General features: G+C 39.9%; 1 protein-coding gene across 1 annotated transcript in view; it reads left to right on the forward strand.

Moving 5' to 3' along the window:
* COL12A1 (collagen type XII alpha 1 chain) overlaps positions 1 to 20,216 on the forward strand; it is a 115,571-nt gene that overhangs the window by 40,000 nt on the left and 55,355 nt on the right. The window contains 13 exon segments of the mRNA XM_070480790.1: positions 3,137 to 3,403; positions 3,860 to 4,052; positions 5,315 to 5,436; positions 7,136 to 7,285; positions 7,367 to 7,486; positions 7,583 to 7,747; positions 8,327 to 8,473; positions 11,143 to 11,282; positions 11,816 to 11,945; positions 14,432 to 14,574; positions 14,877 to 15,006; positions 16,871 to 17,007; positions 18,096 to 18,225. Coding sequence (XP_070336891.1) covers positions 3,137 to 3,403; positions 3,860 to 4,052; positions 5,315 to 5,436; positions 7,136 to 7,285; positions 7,367 to 7,486; positions 7,583 to 7,747; positions 8,327 to 8,473; positions 11,143 to 11,282; positions 11,816 to 11,945; positions 14,432 to 14,574; positions 14,877 to 15,006; positions 16,871 to 17,007; positions 18,096 to 18,225 — 1,974 coding nt within the window.

The following is a 20,216-nucleotide window of genomic DNA, read 5'->3' on the forward strand; positions in this document are numbered from 1 at the left end:
CAGTAAACATATTTAGCAGAACTCTTTCTAGGAAAGTGTTAGACACACATGGATTTACTCAACTCTTGTGATAGATTGTTCTGTGTACTCTTCTTTCTCATATTCTTTCAAAAATCCTATGTAAGGTCTTTACTTTTTTTTGTTGAAAATATATATATATTTTTTTCTTTTAATAGTTCACTTACCTAGAGAATAGTAATGGAGGATGGGAGATTAACTAAATACATTTTAATATTCCAGGAAGTAATGGAATTGGCTGAGAATTCTCTTACTTTCTTTTCAACCCTAAAATTAAAAAAGTTGCAACTAATATACTCTTAGTTGAATTATTAGCATCTTTCAGAGACATAATTCTTAACCATATATTGATTTTCTTTACCTATTTTGTCATTCTTACCTTTGTCCTCTATACCAAATGTATCTTTTGCTTACATGGCTGCTGTCAAGATATTCTTTTTATACTGATTTTAAGTAGTTTGCTAATAATGTGCCTGGGTGTAGTTTTTTCATGTTTCTTGTGCTTAGGGTTATTGAGATTGCTGGATCTGTGGGTTTATAGTTTTATAAAGTTTGAAAATATTTAGGCCATTATTTCTTAAAATATTTTATTTATTACTCTTCACTTTCTTCAGGTGCTCTGGTTCCACATGTGTTAGACTATTTGAAGTTGTCACATAGCTCACTCCTGTGCTTTTCAGTTTTTCAGTCTTTTTTCTTTTATTATGCTTCAATTTGGGTAGATTTCATTCTCATGTCATCAAGTTCAGTAGTTTTTTTTTTTTTGCAGTTTCTGATTTGATGTTAATACCACCCTGTGAATTTCTCATGTTAGGCATTGTATTTTTCACTTCTAGAGGTTCGGTTTGAGTCTTTCTTATATATTCTATGTGTTTACCTAACATGCTTAATATTTCTTGTGCCATCATTAACATATGGAATATGGTACATATTATAATATTAATAATAGCAGTTTTGATGTCCCCTTTGAACAGTTCTGTCATATGTGTTATTTGCAGTTCTATTTCTTCTTGCAGGACTTGGTTTCTGGTGAGAGCTCTCCTCCTGGTTTGCTGATGGTGGTGTTATTTCCATGTCCTCACATAGCCTTTCCTCAGTCTGTACATGTTGAGGGTGGGGAGGGGAGAGAGAGAGGGAGAGAGAGGAAATGTCTGTGTCTCCTCATCCTCTTATAAAGATTCCAGTTTCATCAGATTAGGGCTTTATCTGTAGAATCTCATTTAATCCTAATTACCTCCCTGCATGCTAAGTCACTTAGTCATGTCCAACTCTTTGCGACTGCACGGACTGTAGCGCTCCAGGCTCCTCTGTCCATGGGATTCTCCAGGCAAGAAATAATTGAGTGGGTTGCCATTGCCTTCTCCAATTAGCTCCCTAAAGGTCCAAATACTATCACATTGGAGATTAAGGCATTAGCATATGAATATGGGGAGGCACAATCATTCAGTCCATGATACAGATTATAATTTTTTTCTTTATTTTCATTTCTGGTCATTTTTATTAGAAGCCAGACTTTATGAATTTTACCTTTTTGGATGTCAGATATTTTTATGTTCTTACAAATATCCTTAAGGTTTGTTCTGGGATGTAGTAAACTCGCTTGGAAACAGTTTGATATTTTTGAAGCTTTCATTAACATTGTGTTAAAGCTAGACCAGAGAAACCTTTAGTTGAGGGCTTCTTTAACTCCACTCCTGGGGCAGTAACTCCCTCTTTGTACTCTATATGACGTTCAGAGAATTTTGAGATTTTGTACTGTGAAGAGGGGGAATATTTCTGGCCCCACATGAACTCTAGGAACTTTTTCTCCCTACACCTTCCAGGTGGTTCTTTCTCTGGTTTTGAGTAGTTTCCTTATTCATATGCACTGAGTAGTATTGGGTTGAAGACTCAAGTAGGACCTTTTGCAGATTATTGGAGCTTTTTCTCCGCCACACTACCTTTAGGACGTTCTCTTCAAGTTCTAAGTGCCTTGGACTCCCTGAGCTGACAAAACTACCTCCTTAATTAAGGGAGACCACCAGTCTCCATCTGGGTTCCCCTTTCTCATACTGGTGCTGGAAACTCTCTCCAAGCAATTAGTCAGGGCAGTGATCAAGCTCCTTCTCATTTGTTTCTCTCGGGAATCATGGTCCTATGCTGCCTGATGTCCAGTGTCTGAAAAATGCTGCTACATCTCTGTGTGTGTGTGTATATTTTTTAAAGCTTTCCCAGGTTTTTTTTTTTTTTTTTAGTTCTTTCAAGTGGTCCTTACCTTTTTGAACATGAAGATTTCTTTTAGAATCAAAAAAGATTGTCTGCAATGTTTCCTTCAGCTTTGTCTCTCTTTTTAGAAGATGCTTATTATTTTTGAATGCTAAGATTACTGAACTGAATGAAATGATCCTGCTTATAAATTCTAATTATATATAAGAAGAGGACTGTATTGGCTATTTGTGGGTGTTGGGTGACCTGTTTCTGATATAGTTATTAATAAGATATAATTTAATAAAATTTATTGTATATTAATCAAACCCCTCTTACATAAAGTTTTTTCTAAAATCACCCAGTGTATACTGGTTTATCTCCAGAGCCCCTGAGATATTTTTATGTGTCAGAGTTTCCTGTTCCTTAGTGTTGATTGTGTTACGTGTTCACGGCAATCACAAAGGATGGTGTTAACTACAGTCACTCTGGCTAGTCATTTATGCATTGTAGTTTTTTCTGAAAAGACTCAAAGAATATTTCTGACCCTGTATTTATGATTTTTCATATTCTGCACACTGTCATTTCTACAAGAATTCTTTACAGATGGAAATATAATAAAAATTCTAAAAACTCATCTCCGGAAATGGATGTTTTCTTTACTAAAGTCTCTGGAATGCAAATAGGAAATCCTTGCAATATGAACTTCCATTTTTTAGTTACTAGCCAGATAAAGAGAAAACATCTCACTGTAACCTCACTGAGATTAAGTTCACACGCCATCCTGAATTTAAGCGAGATCACAATGCTAAGTAAAGGAAGGGTGTATGTATTTAAGAAACCACACCTAGTGTCTTTTGACATAAATGCGGTGGTGGACATAAGCATTTTCTTTCAGTATGATATACATTATAGTCTTCTTTTCATCTCACAGTGTCTGAAGACTCGAAAACCTTGAAAGTGGATGAAGAAACGGAAAACACAATGAGAGTTACCTGGAAACCGGCCCCTGGGAAGGTTGTCAACTACCGTGTTGTGTATCGCCCCCGCGGGGGTGGGAGACAGATGGTTGCTAAAGTGTCACCCACAGTCACCTCAACAGTGCTAAAGCGACTTCAGCCCCAGACCACGTATGACATCACCGTTCTCCCAGTTTACAAGACAGGAGAAGGAAAGCTAAGGCAAGGATCAGGAACAACAGGTATGGAATCATAAGAATTTGGGGGGGAAAGTGTATAATATTTTAATGGGGGATTTTAATATATCTGCTTCATTTGTGAATATCTAAAATGAATTCTGTAATAAATTACATTATAACAAATAGTTGGATAAGATGCCTTGTTAGCATATGGTTTTTATCAATCTAGTTCCTTGTAAAATGATTCTACATATTAATGTTACTCTAATCTGAATTGTGAGTGCTATTTACACTCTCACTTGGCTCGCGTTCTAATATTCTGACTTTTATTGGGCATTATAGTTTGTGCTTTTTGACTTAACCCTTTATGTAAATATTTATTTTGAAGTGTTTTGCTTGTAATGATTGATATGTGTGTCACTTAGATATTTAGAATTCAACTTATTATTGTAGGGGTTAATAAAAAACTCCAGAGCCTAGGTTTTTGGATAATATTTTAATTATCTATTATCTCTACAGCTTCTCGATTTAAATCACCCAGAAACCTCAAAACATCTGATCCAACCATGTCAAGCTTCCGGGTGACTTGGGAGCCCGCACCTGGTGAAGTCAAGGGTTACAAGGTCACGTTTCACCCCACGGGAGATGACAGAAGGCTAGGGGAGTTAGTGGTTGGACCGTATGACAACACAGTTGTTCTAGAGGAACTTAGGTAGGAGTGAACTCTTTTCATTTTTGTTAACAAATGGCATAATCAATGTAAATTTGTAGGCTTTCCACACAAGATCACTTATGTGTCTGTTGCCGGCAGAGTATTTAAAATCAGTCCAAGTCGCTTTCTCACTCTTGTTGAGGCTGAAGTTGAAGTTAGGGTTCAGACACTCAAATTTAGCCCTGGACAAGTGTACTATTTTAATGATGTTTGTTATTAAGAGATAAGGAATGGTGATTTTTTTTCTATAACATCCCGCTTTTAAAATCCACGCTGCTCAATTTCACCAAGAGCAGCTTGTCCCCAGCCAGCCCTGTGGAAACGTGGGTGTTTCTGTGCTTCAGGAAAGGCCCAGGGGCAAGGGAGGGAGTGGGCCTTCATGCTTGGGGTCAGCTGAGAGGCTTGGGGAAGTGGGGGCTGATGGAAGGTCTTGCTGTAGGCTGCGCAGTGCAAAAGAAGGAGGTTTGAGTTTGAACAGCAGCCTACATCCTTTATAGTGAAATAAAGAGTGCTCTGCATTCATTGCCTAGTGGAAAGTTGACTTGTTTTGACTGTTCATTCAACAACACTGAAATCTGTTTGAATGCACAATACTTACTTTTATCAGAATAGGGAGGATAAAATTGATTGAGTCTACTGTGTGCCAGGGGGCATCCCTGGTGGCTGAAGTGGTAAAGTATATACATGCAATGCAGAAGACCCAGATTCGGTCCCTGGGTGGGAAGATCCCCTGCAGAACGGAATGGCTACCCACTCCAGTGTTCTTGCCTGGAGAACCCCATGCATAGAGGAGCCTGGTGGGCTGCCCTCCATGGGGTCACAGAGTCGGACACGACTGAGCAACTTTCGCACGCTATGTGCCGGGCACTGTGCCAGGGCTTTTTGTTTCCTTGCAAGTACAACATTTTCAACTGTCTTCTTAAAGCCCATTACTTAGCAGTAGTGAAAGTGAGAGCTTGATCCTTCCCTGACTTGCTCAGTGGGAAGGCGGGAATTCTACATTTGATGGAAAGGCAAGGTGGAAACTGGTGCCCTGAACCCCCAGTGTCCTCTAGAATGCTAGTTTTCCCTCGATACCTCACAGTGTGAGCTTCAACTGGAATGTGAGTGGAAATTATTTTTCTTCTCTTGCAATGTTATGTATTGTAACTTTCTCTGAGTGAAAGTTTGTAAATCAAGGTGAATATTTATAACAAAACAAAACAAAAAATGCTACCACTTGAGCTTATTATACATACAGACTGTATATTTTAACATTTCAGGGCAGGTACCACCTATAAAGTAAATGTTTTTGGAATGTTTGATGGAGGAGAAAGTTCACCACTTGTTGGACAAGAAATGACAACTCTCTCTGACACAACTGTTATGCCAATTTTATCCTCTGGTAAGAAATTGAATTGCATTCCCCTAAGAAAAGTCAGTACCGTGCAACCTTTTCAAATGTAAATTGTTGGATTAATCATACCATGAAAATCAACCATTAAATTTTACACTAAAATTTATTTCAGTAATATATACTTAAAAAATTCTTCAGACATCCAGCTTAGCACACTTTGCCAACATTTTTTAAGGCTTTCTTGTCAGCATTAGTTACATAGTACTATTATTTAAAACTGAGTTTTTCAATGGGTAGATGATGTACATTTTCTCTCTTTTTAATGATTAAAATGCAATTTTGTTTCACTAAAGTAATTGTAGAAAGGATTTATTTGGGCTGAGCAAGTCGTGTTTGGTTATTGATGTGTTAATAGGTGGGCAGTTAAGACTTGGGAAGCAAAATGGTAACATAAACCCCTTAGACTTTTGCTCCTGCCAAGACTACAGCTTTGATACACATGAAGCTAGATTTGAACATTCTTAGCAGTGAGGGTGGTGGGTAGAGTTTACCTCTAAATATTTTCATCATTTGCTTATAAAAAGTGGGTCTTGGCAGAGCGGGAGCAGACTTGTAAAGGCGCAGGTGCTTAGATAGCGTTAGAGAATCCTCACTCTGATGGACCATCCAATATACCAGTGAAGCCTTTGTAGTATAACAAGCATCACTGAGTTTTTCTCAGTTTTTTTTTTTTTTTAAATAATATAAAGTTCAGATGCTAACATGGCAAGTAGTTGGAAAATTCATAGCTGGTAACATAAGCTCTTGGAAAAGAAAGCATTTGAAAATATGGATGTGGATAGAATAAAGTCTGAACTCTTGCTGTTTTGCATTGATGTTCTGTTGTTTCTCTTATGATGATATTAACTGACTTATATTTTTATTTTGTAGCTTGTGCACTGAGGATTTGGGATAATTCTCTTTCCAAAGCTCCCTAGCTTTCTATCAGTGTGTGCTTGTGGTCTCTGTAGCTCTCAATTTCTATACTTGTTCGCATCTTTTTTTCTAGATTGTCTTCCTTCTCTCTTGATTTTTTTAATGTGCAGATTTCACCATCTGTACTTACCTGATTGTTATATGTAGTAGATGATAAGTTATTTAAAACTAAATAATAGCCATCAGATTTTTAAGCAATATATCTTTAATTCAGAAGGGTTGAGAGTTCTGTGCCTAATCCTTAATAATATATGTATTACTGAGAGTTTTCATTAATTCAAAAGATAATTTTGGCTCACTGAACCTTTTTCCGGCTTGCACATTTTAAAGTTCATCTCATACTTGTCTGCCAATGACCACTGAAAATTGAGAAAAATGCAAAGCTTTATTAAAATTATTAGTTCCTTGTAGTCAGAAGGCTGTACATTCCCTCTCATATATTTCAGTGTTTGGGTTTGTGAGCCCATTCAAATTTATAATGACAGTTTAAGTCTCCATGTTCTATGATTGTGGCCGTAAATATAGTCAAAGATGAAGGACAGATTTTCCACTGAAATGATTATTAGAGGGCTGGATAGTTCCTGTGATTCTTATTTGAGGCTCTAAGTCACATGGACATGTTTTCAAAGTCTTGAACTCCTAATCGCCTCGCTGAGCCACAGAACTGAGACTGTTAGGTGAGCCCGGCCCCCGGGGTGGCAGAGGCGTGGTAGGCAGCGACCCGGCAAGTAATGCGCCCTGACCCTGTGCTGTCTCGTGGTTGCCGCGTCAGGGATGGAGTGTCTCACCCGGGCGGAGGCAGACATCGTGCTGCTGGTGGACGGATCCTGGAGCATCGGCCGGGCCAACTTCAGAACCGTCAGGAGCTTCATTTCCCGCATCGTGGAAGTCTTTGAGATTGGCCCCAAAAGAGTACAGATTGGTAGGTCTGACAACATTGACGGCATCTAGATGTCTTCGTCGGGTCCGTTTACATATGCTAATGCCTCTGGTGTCCTTTCAGCCCTCGCTCAGTACAGTGGGGACCCCAGGACAGAGTGGCAGTTAAATGCTCACAAAGACAAGAAGAGCCTGCTGCAGGCCGTGGCGAACCTGCCTTACAAGGGAGGCAACACCCTCACAGGTGAGCGTATGGTCCAGGGCGCTGCCCGCTCTCGCTTTTGTCCGAGCTCGTGGCCGAACAAGGATGTGGCTGATTCTCTTTTAACAATCCCACTAGGGATGGCCTTGAATTTCATTCGCCAGCAGAGCTTCAAGGCCCAAGCTGGCATGAGACCTCGAGCTCGCAAAATCGGTGTTCTTATCACTGATGGAAAATCCCAGGATGATGTTGAGGCACCTTCCAAAAAACTCAAGGATGAAGGCGTGGAACTGTTCGCTGTTGGTAAGTATGGATGAGAATAGCCACGCCCCCACGGGTGACAAATATTTTTGCCGAGGATTTTGTAGTTAAAAATATTTTCTGAAGCATGAAAAATACAAAGACACACTTTCCCTATCACACAATTTATCAAAATAATGTGCCAGGAAGTTCATCTATTTTCTTCTTTTCTCCTTGTAATGGGAGGAAACTACATGGCTTCTTGGAAGAGAGTAATAAATCAAGAGGACAATTGTAGTGTTAATAGGATTCAGGAAAATTCCTATTTTGTTTTCCACAGCATCATGTTTGTTTTTGATATCCCCTATTTTATAATACTTTCCAGAAAAAAGCACTAAACAAACTCTTTTTGGTGGGGAATTGGTGTTAGAAGCATTGAGAAGAAGCCAAACAAAATAACCTTCAGTTTGTATTATTTTTTGTTTCTATTTAATTTATGTAATCATTTTATTATTGGGGAAAATCTTATTTACATTCTAGTTAACACTGAATGTATAAGGGTAGCCTATGAAATATTTGCTTTGTTCCATGAATTTTTTTCTGAGACGTGCTTTTAATTTGTGTATATCCATTTTCCCCGAGGAATTAAAAATGCTGATGAAGTTGAGTTAAAGATGATTGCAACAGATCCTGATGATATCCACGCATACAACGTGGCGGATTTTGAGTCACTCTCTAGGATTGTGGATGACCTCACCAACAACTTGTGTAACAGTGTCAAAGGTCCAGGTAAGATTAGCTCAGGTTCTCACCCTCAGAACTGTTGGTATTTTGGTCCAGATAATTCCTTGTAGAATGGAGGGATTGGATTACTTTGTGCATTGTGAGATATTTAGCAGCATCCTTGAACTCTGCCCACTGGATACCAGTAGTATCCCCCGAGTTAGGACAACTAAAAATACCTTCAGAATGTGCTGAATGTCTGCTGGGGAGAACACTGCCCCCAGTTGAGAATCATTGATTTAGTTCTTGAATTTTCTCTGATGGCATTAAACTGTAAATGACTTTTAGCTTATTTGAGGATACATTTAGTTTATATGTGCCTGTACCAAACACACGCTTCCTAGGTGGCTCAGTGGTAAAGAATCCTCCTGCCAATGCAGGAGATTCAGTTTTGATCCCTGGGTCGGGGAGATCCCTGGAGAAGGAAGTGGCAACCCACTCTAGTATTCTTGCTGGGATAATCCCATGAACAGAGGAGCTGGGCGGGCTACGGTCCACGTGGTCGCAAAGACTTGGACATGACTGAGCAACTGCACACGTGTGCTGCACACACACAGACACAACTGAGATTAGGTAATAAAGAGGTGCTTTCTTTCCTGGTGTATATCTATTGTCTGGTAAAGCATCTTCCGTCCATATTACTACTAAATTACTATTAAATGCCCCAACCAGAGATGATCACATTTGGTACTTTGTACTTGTAACCTCTAAACATAAAGACAAATTACAATGTTAGAGTGTGGATTTTTAGAAAGGGTATCATCTCTCTTTACCACTGAAGAAATAGATTTAGAGAGATTCAGTTACTTACTCAAAGTCAGATGGGTAAAGATGTTTTGAGAGGTCCTTGAAAAAAGGTAGCTATTGATAAAGAATTAAGATTTAGAAATAAAATTATAGAAGTGAATTTGTAGTGACAAGTGGTATAAAATGATTACTATCTGTGTAAATTGTAGGTCAAATCATGGTAAATACTAAATTGAAGGTATTTGGAAAATTAATGATATAAATGATGGTTTTTATTGTATGAGAAAAATTTCTTTCAAGTAAATGTAGATTCTGGTAAAGACTGTCTTTCATTAACTTACTCTGGTTTTGGAAAGTTGGAATGAGTTTAACAAAGTGGTAGAAATGGTTCACGTGCTTTGGATACTAAGGATACGTTTATTTGAATGTTCCTTCTTGAATTTCTCTCTTCAAAATTTTGCAGATTTTCTTTTTGGATTTTGAACAATAGACTGACCTTTTCCCAGGAGAAATAGACTAGCCAGGAAGCCAGAATTTGTAGGCGTCTGGCTCTGGATTAGCTGAGAGAGTTGTAGTTTTATTTAGTTGGAGAGAACTTTGAGTGGGGATGAAAACATCTTTTATCTGTTTTACTTTATTTTTTTTTACATCAGCTATGTAATAGTTGCATTCATTTAGTTTCCCAGACAGTAAAATTGCTTGATAATTTTGTAGGCTTGATTATGACCCAAGTACAATAAGGGTCAGGATACTAAGAATGGATTTGCTTTTTCCCAGCTTTGGCTTACAAAGAAAGTAGGAAGAGTTCCTATGAGAATGATCTGCTATGCTCATGGAGTCGTTGCATTAACTCTCCCATAATTATTATTTGGGACATCTCTCTAATGGTCATATTGAGCCCAATATTTCTGTTTTCATTTATATTTATTCCAAATACTTTTCTATATTAGTCATTTCACCTACACTTATGAACAGAAAAAAACAAAATGCAGGCAGTAGGATATTCCTAAATTTTAGACGACTTGGTTGTTTCTCTCTGAGTGAGAAAGTAAGTAGGTTCTCTTACCACTGAATTAGATCCTGAAAGAAAAGTAAACATAAATAAGAAATCACTTCTGTCCTCACAGAGCATAACTTAGAGTTAAGAAGATAAGACATGAATGTAAATAATCAACATGATAATGAGGGCAGTGAACTTGGCTGGTACCACCAGTGATAGAAGCAGTAGAGTTGTCAGGACCATGTTGTCATTTACTGATACATGTAGAAGGTGGGAGAGCAGAGAGAGTATCTCGGACGAGTCAGAGGTTTTGAATCTAGGTGACCAATAAACTGTGATGCTGTCAGGATGACAAGAGCTCAGATTTGAATTTCCTGAGGGTGAAGAATCTTAGGCCACCCATTCAGAGAGGACTTATAGGCACTGGGCTGATTTACTGGAGAAGACTCTTGAGAGTCCCTTGGACAGCAAGGAGATCAAACCAGTCAATCCTAAGGGAGATCAAGCTTGAATATTCATTGGAAGGACTGATGTGGAAGTTGAAGCTCCAATACTTTGGCCACCTGATGCAAAGAGCTGACTCATTAGAAAAGACCCCTGATGCTGGAAAAGATTGAGGGAAGGAAGAGAAGGTGGCAGTTGAGGATGAGATGGTTAGATAGCATCACCAACTCAATGGACATGAATTTGAGCGAACTCCAGGAAACAGTGGAGGACCGAGGAGCTGGGCCTGCTGCAGCCCATGGGGTTACAAAGAGTCAGATATGATTTAGCAACTGAACAAGAACAACAACTGTACCTTCTCAGTATATGGAAGAATGTGTGTAAAAGCTTGAAATATGGAGAGAAACACCACTGCAACCTAATTTAAATATCACCATCTTGCTATGATAATGAAAAAGTCTATGTACTTCATTTCCACGTGCAGGTGACTTGGAAGCACCTTCCAACCTGGTTCTTTCTGAGCGGACCCATCGTTCTATGAGAGTGAGCTGGACCCCTCCTTCTGACAGCGTGGACAGGTACAAGGTGGAATACTACCCAGTGTCAGGAGGGAAACGGCAAGAAGTGAGTAGACAGTCCTTACAGCCCGCTCCTTCCTGTCCTGAGACTGGGTCCTCCTCCTTAGGGCTCTGGGAGGAAGGCCAAGGGGAAGTAGGGGGTAGAACTGGGTCCATGGTGGTGGTCTCCATTTCTTGCAGGGCAAGCACTTCCATTTGGGTTTAATTAGAGGGAAGAGCTTTTAATTTCTTATGCTTTCCAAAAATTGCACAGTATCAAATAAATTTTTAATTAGGGGTTATGAGGGCATTTAATTTATTCATGAGTTTATACCAGAATCATTGAGTAGGAAGGAAACATTGAGGACGTTCTAATTTTATGCACTCATCTTACAAATAAGGAAACAAGAGCGGGGAGAATAAACTGTATGGATTATCCAAGATCTCACTGTAATCTGATAGTTTTTAAAAACGAAAACAATGGCCTCATTAAAGAATATTTCCTAAGCTCATTGAAATTAACTACTTTACAATCAACAGTAGAAAAGAGGGAACTGATTCTAACAGAAGTTTTTATTATTTGTAAATTTTCCTCCCTAGTTTTATGTGAGCCGATTGGAAAGGAGCACGGTCCTGAAAGATCTGAAGCCTGAAACTGAATACGTTGTCAATGTATATTCTGTAGTGGAAGACGAATACAGTGAGCCTCTGAAGGGCACAGAAAAAACATGTAAGTCAGATTAAAAAAAAAACTCATCGTTTAATTTATTAAGGTAAAGAGGTGACAGGCCATGTGGGAGTTTTTTTCATTTTCATTTAAAAAGAATTACTGAAATATTGGTGATTTACAGAGTTGTGTTAGTTTCAAAGGTACAGCAAAGTGATTCAGTTACATGTGTGCATTCTTTTTTTTTTAGATTTTTTTAGATTCTTATAGATTATTAAAAGATACTGAGTGTAGTTCCCTATGCTATATAGTAGGTTCTTGTTGATTGTCTATTTCATATATAGTTGTTGTTCATGTCATGTCCGACTCTTTGTGACCCCATGGACCCAGCTCACCAGGTCTCCCTGACCTTCACCATCTCCTGGAGTTTGCTCAAACTCATGTCCATTGAGTCAGTGATGCCATCCAGCCATTTCATCCTCTGTCGCCCTCTTCTCCTCTCCCCCTCCATCTTTTTCAGCATCAGGGTTTTTTTTTTTTTTTTTTATATATCAGTTCAGTTCAGTCGCTCAGTCATGTCCGACTCTTGGCGACCCCATGAATCGCAGCACGCCAGGCCTCCCTGTCCATCATCAGCTCCTGGAGTTTACTCAAACTCATGTCCATCTAGTCAGTGATGCCATCCAGCCATCTCATCCTCTGTCATCCCCTTCTCCTCCTGCCCTCAGTCCCTCCCAGCATCAGGGTCTTTTCCAATGAGTCAGCTCTTTGCATGAGGTGGCCAAAGTATTAGAGTTTCAGCTTCAGCATTAGTCCTTCCAATGAACACCCAGGACTGATCTCCTTTAGGATGGACTGGTTGGATCTCCTTGAAGTCCAAGGGACTCTCAAGAGCCTTCTCCAACACCACAGTTCAAAAGCATCAATTTTTCAGCACTCAGCTTTCTTCACAGTCCAACTCTCACATCCATACATGACCACTGGAAAAACCATAACCTTGACTAGATGGACCTTTGTTGGCCAAGTAATGTCTCTGCTTTTTAATATGCTATCTAGGTTGGTCATAACTTTCCTTCCAAGGAGTAAGTGTCTTTGAATTTCATGGCTGCAATCACCATCTGCAGTGATTTTGGAGCCCCCCCAAAAATAAAGTCTGACACCACTTCCACTGTTTCCCCAGCTATTTCCCATGAAGTGACATAGTACCATGTATATTTTAACCCCAGCCTCTTAACTTATCTCTCCCCACCTCTACCACTATCCCCCTTGGTAACTGGTTTGTTTTCTATGTCTGTGAGTCTATCTGTGTTTCGTAAATAAGTTCATTTGTACCGTGCGGGATTTCTGTAAGCCTTCTGAATCATTCCTTTATTTGATAGCTCTTCAACACACATTTACTGAATGTGTACTTTATGTAGGTACTTGATAAATACTCTGATTTTCTGCTTTTCATGTCTGCTCCAGCCATCTTAGGACCCACTGGGTAGTCATGGCCAGAGTTTACTGTAGAGGGAAGGGTACCTTTCACAATTGTCCACCTCTTAAGGGAAGGTAGCGTGTGGGGAGTGGGACTCAGTATCTGGAGGAGCAGCTGTGCAGGAGTGATCCAGTTCAGTTCTGCCTGAGGCCAGAGCTCCCCGCTGGCAGTGCGAGCTCCTTTTTTATTGCCTTTTGGACTCTGGCCTTTACTAGAGAAGTTCTGATGGCTTTGGCTTTGAGTAGAGCTTTGGGGAAAGATATTCCTCACTCCTATTCCTGGTGGGGTTTCTGAGGCCATATGAAAATACTCTTTCCTTCTCCCATCTTCTTGGCTGGCCTCCAGGAAGAAGGGAGGCCTCTAAAAAGAAAGAGGAAGCAATGGGTGTAACTCCAAGGCAAGAATCTACTCCACTGACTGCTCAGTCCCTTAGGTCTTTATCTCTTCTATTTCTCTTCATATTAGACCATTAGGCTGGAAATAATATATTTCATAATGGGCATGATTAATCTGATAATTCTTTAAAACTTTAAAGTCCATCTTGGGACAAAAAATAGAAAGCTGTGTGTATATTAAGTGAAGAGGAGACTGTAAGCCTGTTAGTGTGCCTCATGGGCTAGTCTCCTTGAAGAATCCCCTGAGTTCCACTTATTAATAGACATCACTCTCACTTATTTTTTCTAAAGTAAAAATGAAATGAAATGAAATACTAGGTTGGCTTTTTGTGTATGAAGTTCTATGATTGAAGAACGAAAATGGTCAACTTACAGATGTTTCAGAAAAAGAGACTGAAACCTCAGGAAATTAGTCTCTGTTTTGGCTTTTGTATAGACATACTAGAATGCCATTTTACATTTAAATGTCTTTTCTTTATGAATTAGTTATCCACATGGAGTCCTAGTAGGTGCTGGCGAGAAACAATGAGATTTTTGAGGGGAGAGAAAGGGATTATATTAACTCTCACTGATTTCTCACAACAGCCCGTTTTCTGTTTACCATATACAAAGGACGCGGTTAACCGATGAGGAGAATGACAAGAGTTAGAATGATGTCTGCTTTTCCATTTCAACAGTGCCAGTGCCTGTGGTCAGCCTGAACATCTACGACGTTGGCTCAACCACCATGCACGCGCAGTGGCAGCCAGTCGGGGGCGCTACTGGCTACACCGTGACCTACGAACCCGTCAACGCCACGGTTCCGGCCAAGCCCGAAGAGGTGGGAGCCCTGTGTTTCTCTGTCTCGGGTCTTCTTGAGCCGTCACTGTTGTCCAGTCCTTTACTCGTTAGCTCATTTATAGCTTTACACGCAAAGCAAAAAACAGATTAGATTTGTGGCCTGTGACACATCTTAAAAAAAAAAAAAAAAATCAGTATGTAAAAGGAAATGCCGTTCAGAGAAATGAAAAATAAAAGTTGTGCTCAAATCTAGTGGTCACAACTTGGTGTGATTGGCTGTCCCTCATTAGCGGAAGTGTTTCATTTGAATGTGTTCTTCCGCCTCGGCTGGTCCATCTGCAGATGCGCGTGGAGCCTACCGTGAATGACGTGCAGTTGAGTGACCTCTTCCCAAACACCGAGTATGCGGTTACAGTCCAGGCGGTCCTGCATGACCTCACCAGCGAGCCCGTCACAGCAAGGGAAGTCACCTGTAAGATGTCGCTAGGTTTCCTTATTCCCTCATTGCTGTGAACGTGACTCATTCGTTACGCTTTTTCTTTTGCCCAATGATGCTAAAGATGATTTTGATTGTTTGTGTGTAAGTTGTAGGGTTATTCCTTATGGCCAAGGTTGTTTCTGGACTTAGGGCAGCATCTTAAATCGATTGTTAAGATTTGCATTTGTTTTTCCATATTTAACGTATCAGATTTTCAGATGGTATTGTACAATCAGTGGTGTCTTAACAGTTTCTCTTGGTGAGGTGTCAGTCAGGGAACAGAGCATAAAATAATGGTGCATCTTACAGTCCATGTTGTTGTCGATCCATGAATATGGTACACACCATTAGTGAGAAGGGGATGTTGGAGAAAAATACTAGGTTTAAGATCAAGAAGTTCCAAGTTCTTGTTGAAGTAAAAGCTATGGCACATCTGGATCAGTCTGTTTATGTTAAGTAAATTAACTCAATCCCCAAACATATTGATCAACTGTGACTTTGCAGCCTTCTGCCTAGGTATTGGGAATGTGCTGATAAATAACGTAGGGCAGAGTGGAAGACCCTGACTCCTTCATGGTTTGCACTTCTCTTGTGTGTGTTGTTCAGCCTCCTGTGTGTTTCTGGTTTCTTTCACTAGCATTTAGGTGCTTTTTTCTTGAAAAGTGACAGTGATGGCACTTAGGACCCTGGTCTCACCCAGCTGGTAGTTTTGTTTCACGCTTCTTGGGGTGGGCATGCTGGGATTCTAAGCATGTCTTGGCTTACATTTTGTGAGTCTCAGCCTGCATTTCTAAGGAAATTAAGAAGTTGTAAGAAACCTTCAAGGGGGTATGGGGCTGAGACAGAAGCATGAAGAGACAGAGAAGAGAAATGCTGCAAGGTGGGGCAGGATACAGTCACGGACATCAAATAACCACCTTTTACATGTCAGACCCTATCTGGAGCTTGTGGTTTGCAGAATGGGGTGGTGGCGGGTAGAAAGAGTAGGGATCCAGCCAGGCATGGAGACATATTTTGGAGATGCTGAGTGAGGGGACCCAAGTCATAGTGGGATTAAAGACAGACATGGCTATAGATTTGGATATAGGGCTGGACTGCAGCACTGGGGGAGGGGAGGGTACAGAGAGAGGCTGAGAGAGGAAAGCATTGAAGGGATGGAGGTGTAGGAGCATAGAGGTGGTGAGACAGATTCAGGAAGAGACATGTGCAGACTTGAAATGAGAGACAGAAAGTTGGTCAAACAGGCAGCTAGGGTGAGATACATCTCATGTGGCAAGAGAAAAAACTCTTCTTTAGTTATCCTCCTCCTTGTCCTTTTTAAGGTAAAGCTTTGTTTGACTTGGGGAAAATTTATTGTTGGATTTGCTCCTAACCATTTGGGCTTCTGTGGGTTTTTTCTTATAAACTTATTGGATGCATAATTTTGAATCATCTTCGTTCTTCACTCTTGTAACCATTTGTTTTGCTATCACATACTTCAGGAAGCATAACACTTTGATTTCAATCTCAACTGATTTAATGTTTGATAAAGAAACATAAGCTGTACATTTATGGCGAATTATGATTTACTATAGCTGAGCAGCAAGTAAGAGTTTATTTAAATAGAATGGGAGAAAGTTAAATATAAACGAGAAAGTTATAAAAAAATTTAAATTTATCCTATTTTAAAAACGTCTTCTTAAGAATTCAGCTGTACCTCATAGAATCAAAGTGCTTTTGTCATCATAACTGATTTGTTTAGTTACTTTGCTGCACACCTTTAAGTTTTCTCCAAGCGACTTCTTGAAAGCTTGTGTGGAAGCTGTAGAGCTTTGTGGTTGAGAATAAATTCTGGTCCTAATTTATCATGCGTCTCCAGTGCCTCTGCCCAGTCCTCGAGACCTGAAACTCAGAGACGTGACTCACAGCACCATGAACGTCCTATGGGAACCCGCGCCTGGAAAAGTGCGTAAATACATAGTTCGCTACAAAACCCCAGAAGAGGAAGCCAAAGAGGTAGGTTGAGGTTGGAAGCGGTTTAGAAATATTTGTTTTCCTAGTAGGTTTAACGGAAGAATTTAAACAGGTATAGCATGTTTTGAATACTTGTCACTTTATGAACATAGTGTTGATAACTTGTCATATATTAACAAAGCACTATTTGAATATTGATAATATATTGGACTGTTTTGCATTTAGTTTAGAAATATTTCGCTGTGTGATATTAATCCTAAAACATCATCCCTTAGTAGATAAAGGGTTACAGTCTAGATGGTATTTCACTCTCCTCCTGATGCCTAATATGGTGCTCTGCATTCTATGAATGATTAAAAGATTGTCATAATGATGTTCCTAAAAATGAAAGGTAGCAAGGGGATTCAGGAAAGAAGGGGGAAGTTTGTCTGGGAATGGAGAGGTAGGACAGTTAAATAGGACAGAGAGAAAGTATGAATATAGTGTCAGGAGAGTGTCTCTTTGGCTTTGAACGTTTCTGAGTTGATGCTGGGATGAAAAGCCATTTCCATGACAGCCTGCTTCAGAGTGGGAGCAAATGGAGGGGCTTCACCAGCAAATGGGTTTAAAATGTATGTTACCCTGAAGGGACACCAATGTAAGCACCTCAGAGGCAGTTTTGGAAGCTGGAACTAGTTTCTGTGAGCACCCAGTTGCAGACTGCGCTGGTCTTCTGAACTGCATGAAAGCTAATTTAGACCTGTGCACATATTCGTTTCATTCTGGGTTTCAATTTTCGGAAGCAGTACAATGACCAGTGGGTCTTATAAGCTAATGCGCAGGAGAATTTTTCTGAAGGAAGCGAGGCAGTGACTCTTAGGGAAGTGGGGAGAAAGCGATCAGGTTTTTTGAATTCCTAGGCTGTCATCATTTACCAAACACAGGGCTCTAGTACATACACTGTTTCCACTTTGGAAACTATAAATGGTCTTCAGTTCCTGGACTCTTAGGCAAATTGGAAAACTTTGCTGTTTTTTTTTTTTTTTTTTTTTGTACTGCCGTTCTCATACTCTCATGCTGAGAGACACAGCCAACAACAGAAAGATGTCAAAACTAGACTTTGTAAAAATAGTTCCACCACTCTATTGTAGGTAGAGGTGGACAGGTCACGGGCCAGCACGCCGCTTAAAGACCTCTTCTCACAAACCCTGTACACCGTCAGCGTGTCTGCCGTATACGAAGAGGGGGAGTCTCCCCCAGTGACTGCGCAAGAAACCACCCGTGAGTTTTGCTTATGCTTTTTTTTTTTTTCCATTTATTTTTATTAGTTGGAGGCTAATTACTTTACATCCTTACAGTAGTTTTTGTCATACATTGAAATGAATTAGCCATGGATTTACATGTATTCCCCATCCCGGTCCCCCCTCCCACCTCCCTCTCCACCCGATCCCTCTGGGTCTTCCCAATGCACCAGGCCCGTTGCTCATGCTTTAATGAAAATTGGGAAATAGCACCGCACGCATGTGTCACTGACTAACTGGTTGTTTCGTTTCTTAAAACTTTTCTTTATTTTTTTAATGGAAGTATAGTTGATTTATCATGTTGTGTTAGTTTCAGTGAAGGGATTCAGATTTATATGTACCTCTGTTAATATATACTTTAGATATATGTATATTCCTTTCCGGAATCTTTTCCCTTACAGGTATTACAAAATATTGAGTATAGTTCTCTGCGCATTTCTTAATGTTATTTTTGCCAGAATTTCATAATGTTTGGGATCATAGATTGTTTTTCACTTAGTTACTTCCCATCTTCTATCCTTATGTCTATTCCTTTTGTGATAATTTCTCTCCTATTATTCTACCAGCCACTGTCACTAACTAATTCATTTTCCAGATACTTAACTGGTGTGTGTGTGTTTGTGTAGGGGGATGGAGAGAAAGCATGCTACTTCCACAGTATTTAACTCAATTATTATTGCCTGTCGGTCTTTTCCTGTCTATACCACTTCCCTCTGGCTCCCTCCTAATGAAGTCTGAGACATGTATTTTGCTCAACTTTGAACCTTCAGTTTCTGGCTCAGTGCTTACCACGCCATTTTCTAGATAAATTGTGTTTAAGATATTGACATCTAGAGCCAGCAGAATTCCCAAGAAATATAATATATTGGGAGCCACATAGGTAATTCAAAATTTTCTAATAGCTACATTAGAAAAGGTAAGGAGAAAAATGAAATTAACTATAATAATGTGTTGAATTTAACCCAGTGTATCCAAAATATTAGCATTTCAAAATTTACCAGTATAATAATTATTAGTGAGATATTTCACATTTTTTTTGATAATAATTTAAAAAAAAAATCTGGTGTGTCTTAATTTGGGGCTTCCCTACTGGCTCAGTGGTAAAGAATCTGCCTGCAGTGCAGGAGATGCAGGAGATGTGGGTTTGATCCCTGGGTCAGGAAAATCCCCTGGAGGAGGTAATGGCAACCCACTCTAACATTTGTGCCTGGAGAATCCCATGGATAGAGAAGCCTGGTGGGCTACCGTCCATGGAACTGCAGAGTAGGATACGACTGGGTAACTGAGCGTACATGCACACACGTGTCTTAATTTATGCTTTCAGTGCATCTCAACTCAGATGCCACATTTCAAGTACTTGATAGCCACATGTGACTGTTGGCTCCCATGGTGGGCAACACAGGTCTAGAGAATTCAAACAACTTGCCCAGCCTTGCCCAGGAAGCTAGTGGTGGGATAAGTGCTGTGGTCCAAAACTTTTCCAGTGTCTTTATCACCAGAGGATCAGAAATTTCTTCAGTGCCCTGCTCGCTGTACATGATCAATGCCTCTTGTCAAATATCACAGCCTCCTATGTAACTTCAGACAGTCTCTACCTCTGTTGTTTTCTTACCATGTGAAATCTCTTAGCAGCTTCAGTTGCCTTCTTGGCATCAGTTCTGGAAAGGGTAGTGGCTGGAGATGAAAATTTGCCCATAGGTGCACACTGGCATAAATATAACAGGAATAGTAAAGGGAAGGGAAAGTTCAGGAAGAAAGACTAGTGAAAGCAGGGAATTTAGCATACTAAATTAATGCTTGTTTTTAATCCTTAAGATTTCCTAGGAACTTCTAGACACATCCAAAGTGCATGCTTCATGGTTCGTTTGTTCTGCAGTCATGCTTGTCAAAGTGGGACCAGTCTCTTTATCTCAATGGGCCTTTTCATTGTCATTATTAGAAACAAATTTTTGATAGCTCTGGCTTTTGTGT

The sequence above is a fragment of the Odocoileus virginianus genome, chromosome 19 (genome assembly GCF_023699985.2).
Source record: "Odocoileus virginianus isolate 20LAN1187 ecotype Illinois chromosome 19, Ovbor_1.2, whole genome shotgun sequence".
Classification (NCBI taxonomy): Eukaryota; Metazoa; Chordata; class Mammalia; order Artiodactyla; family Cervidae; genus Odocoileus; species Odocoileus virginianus.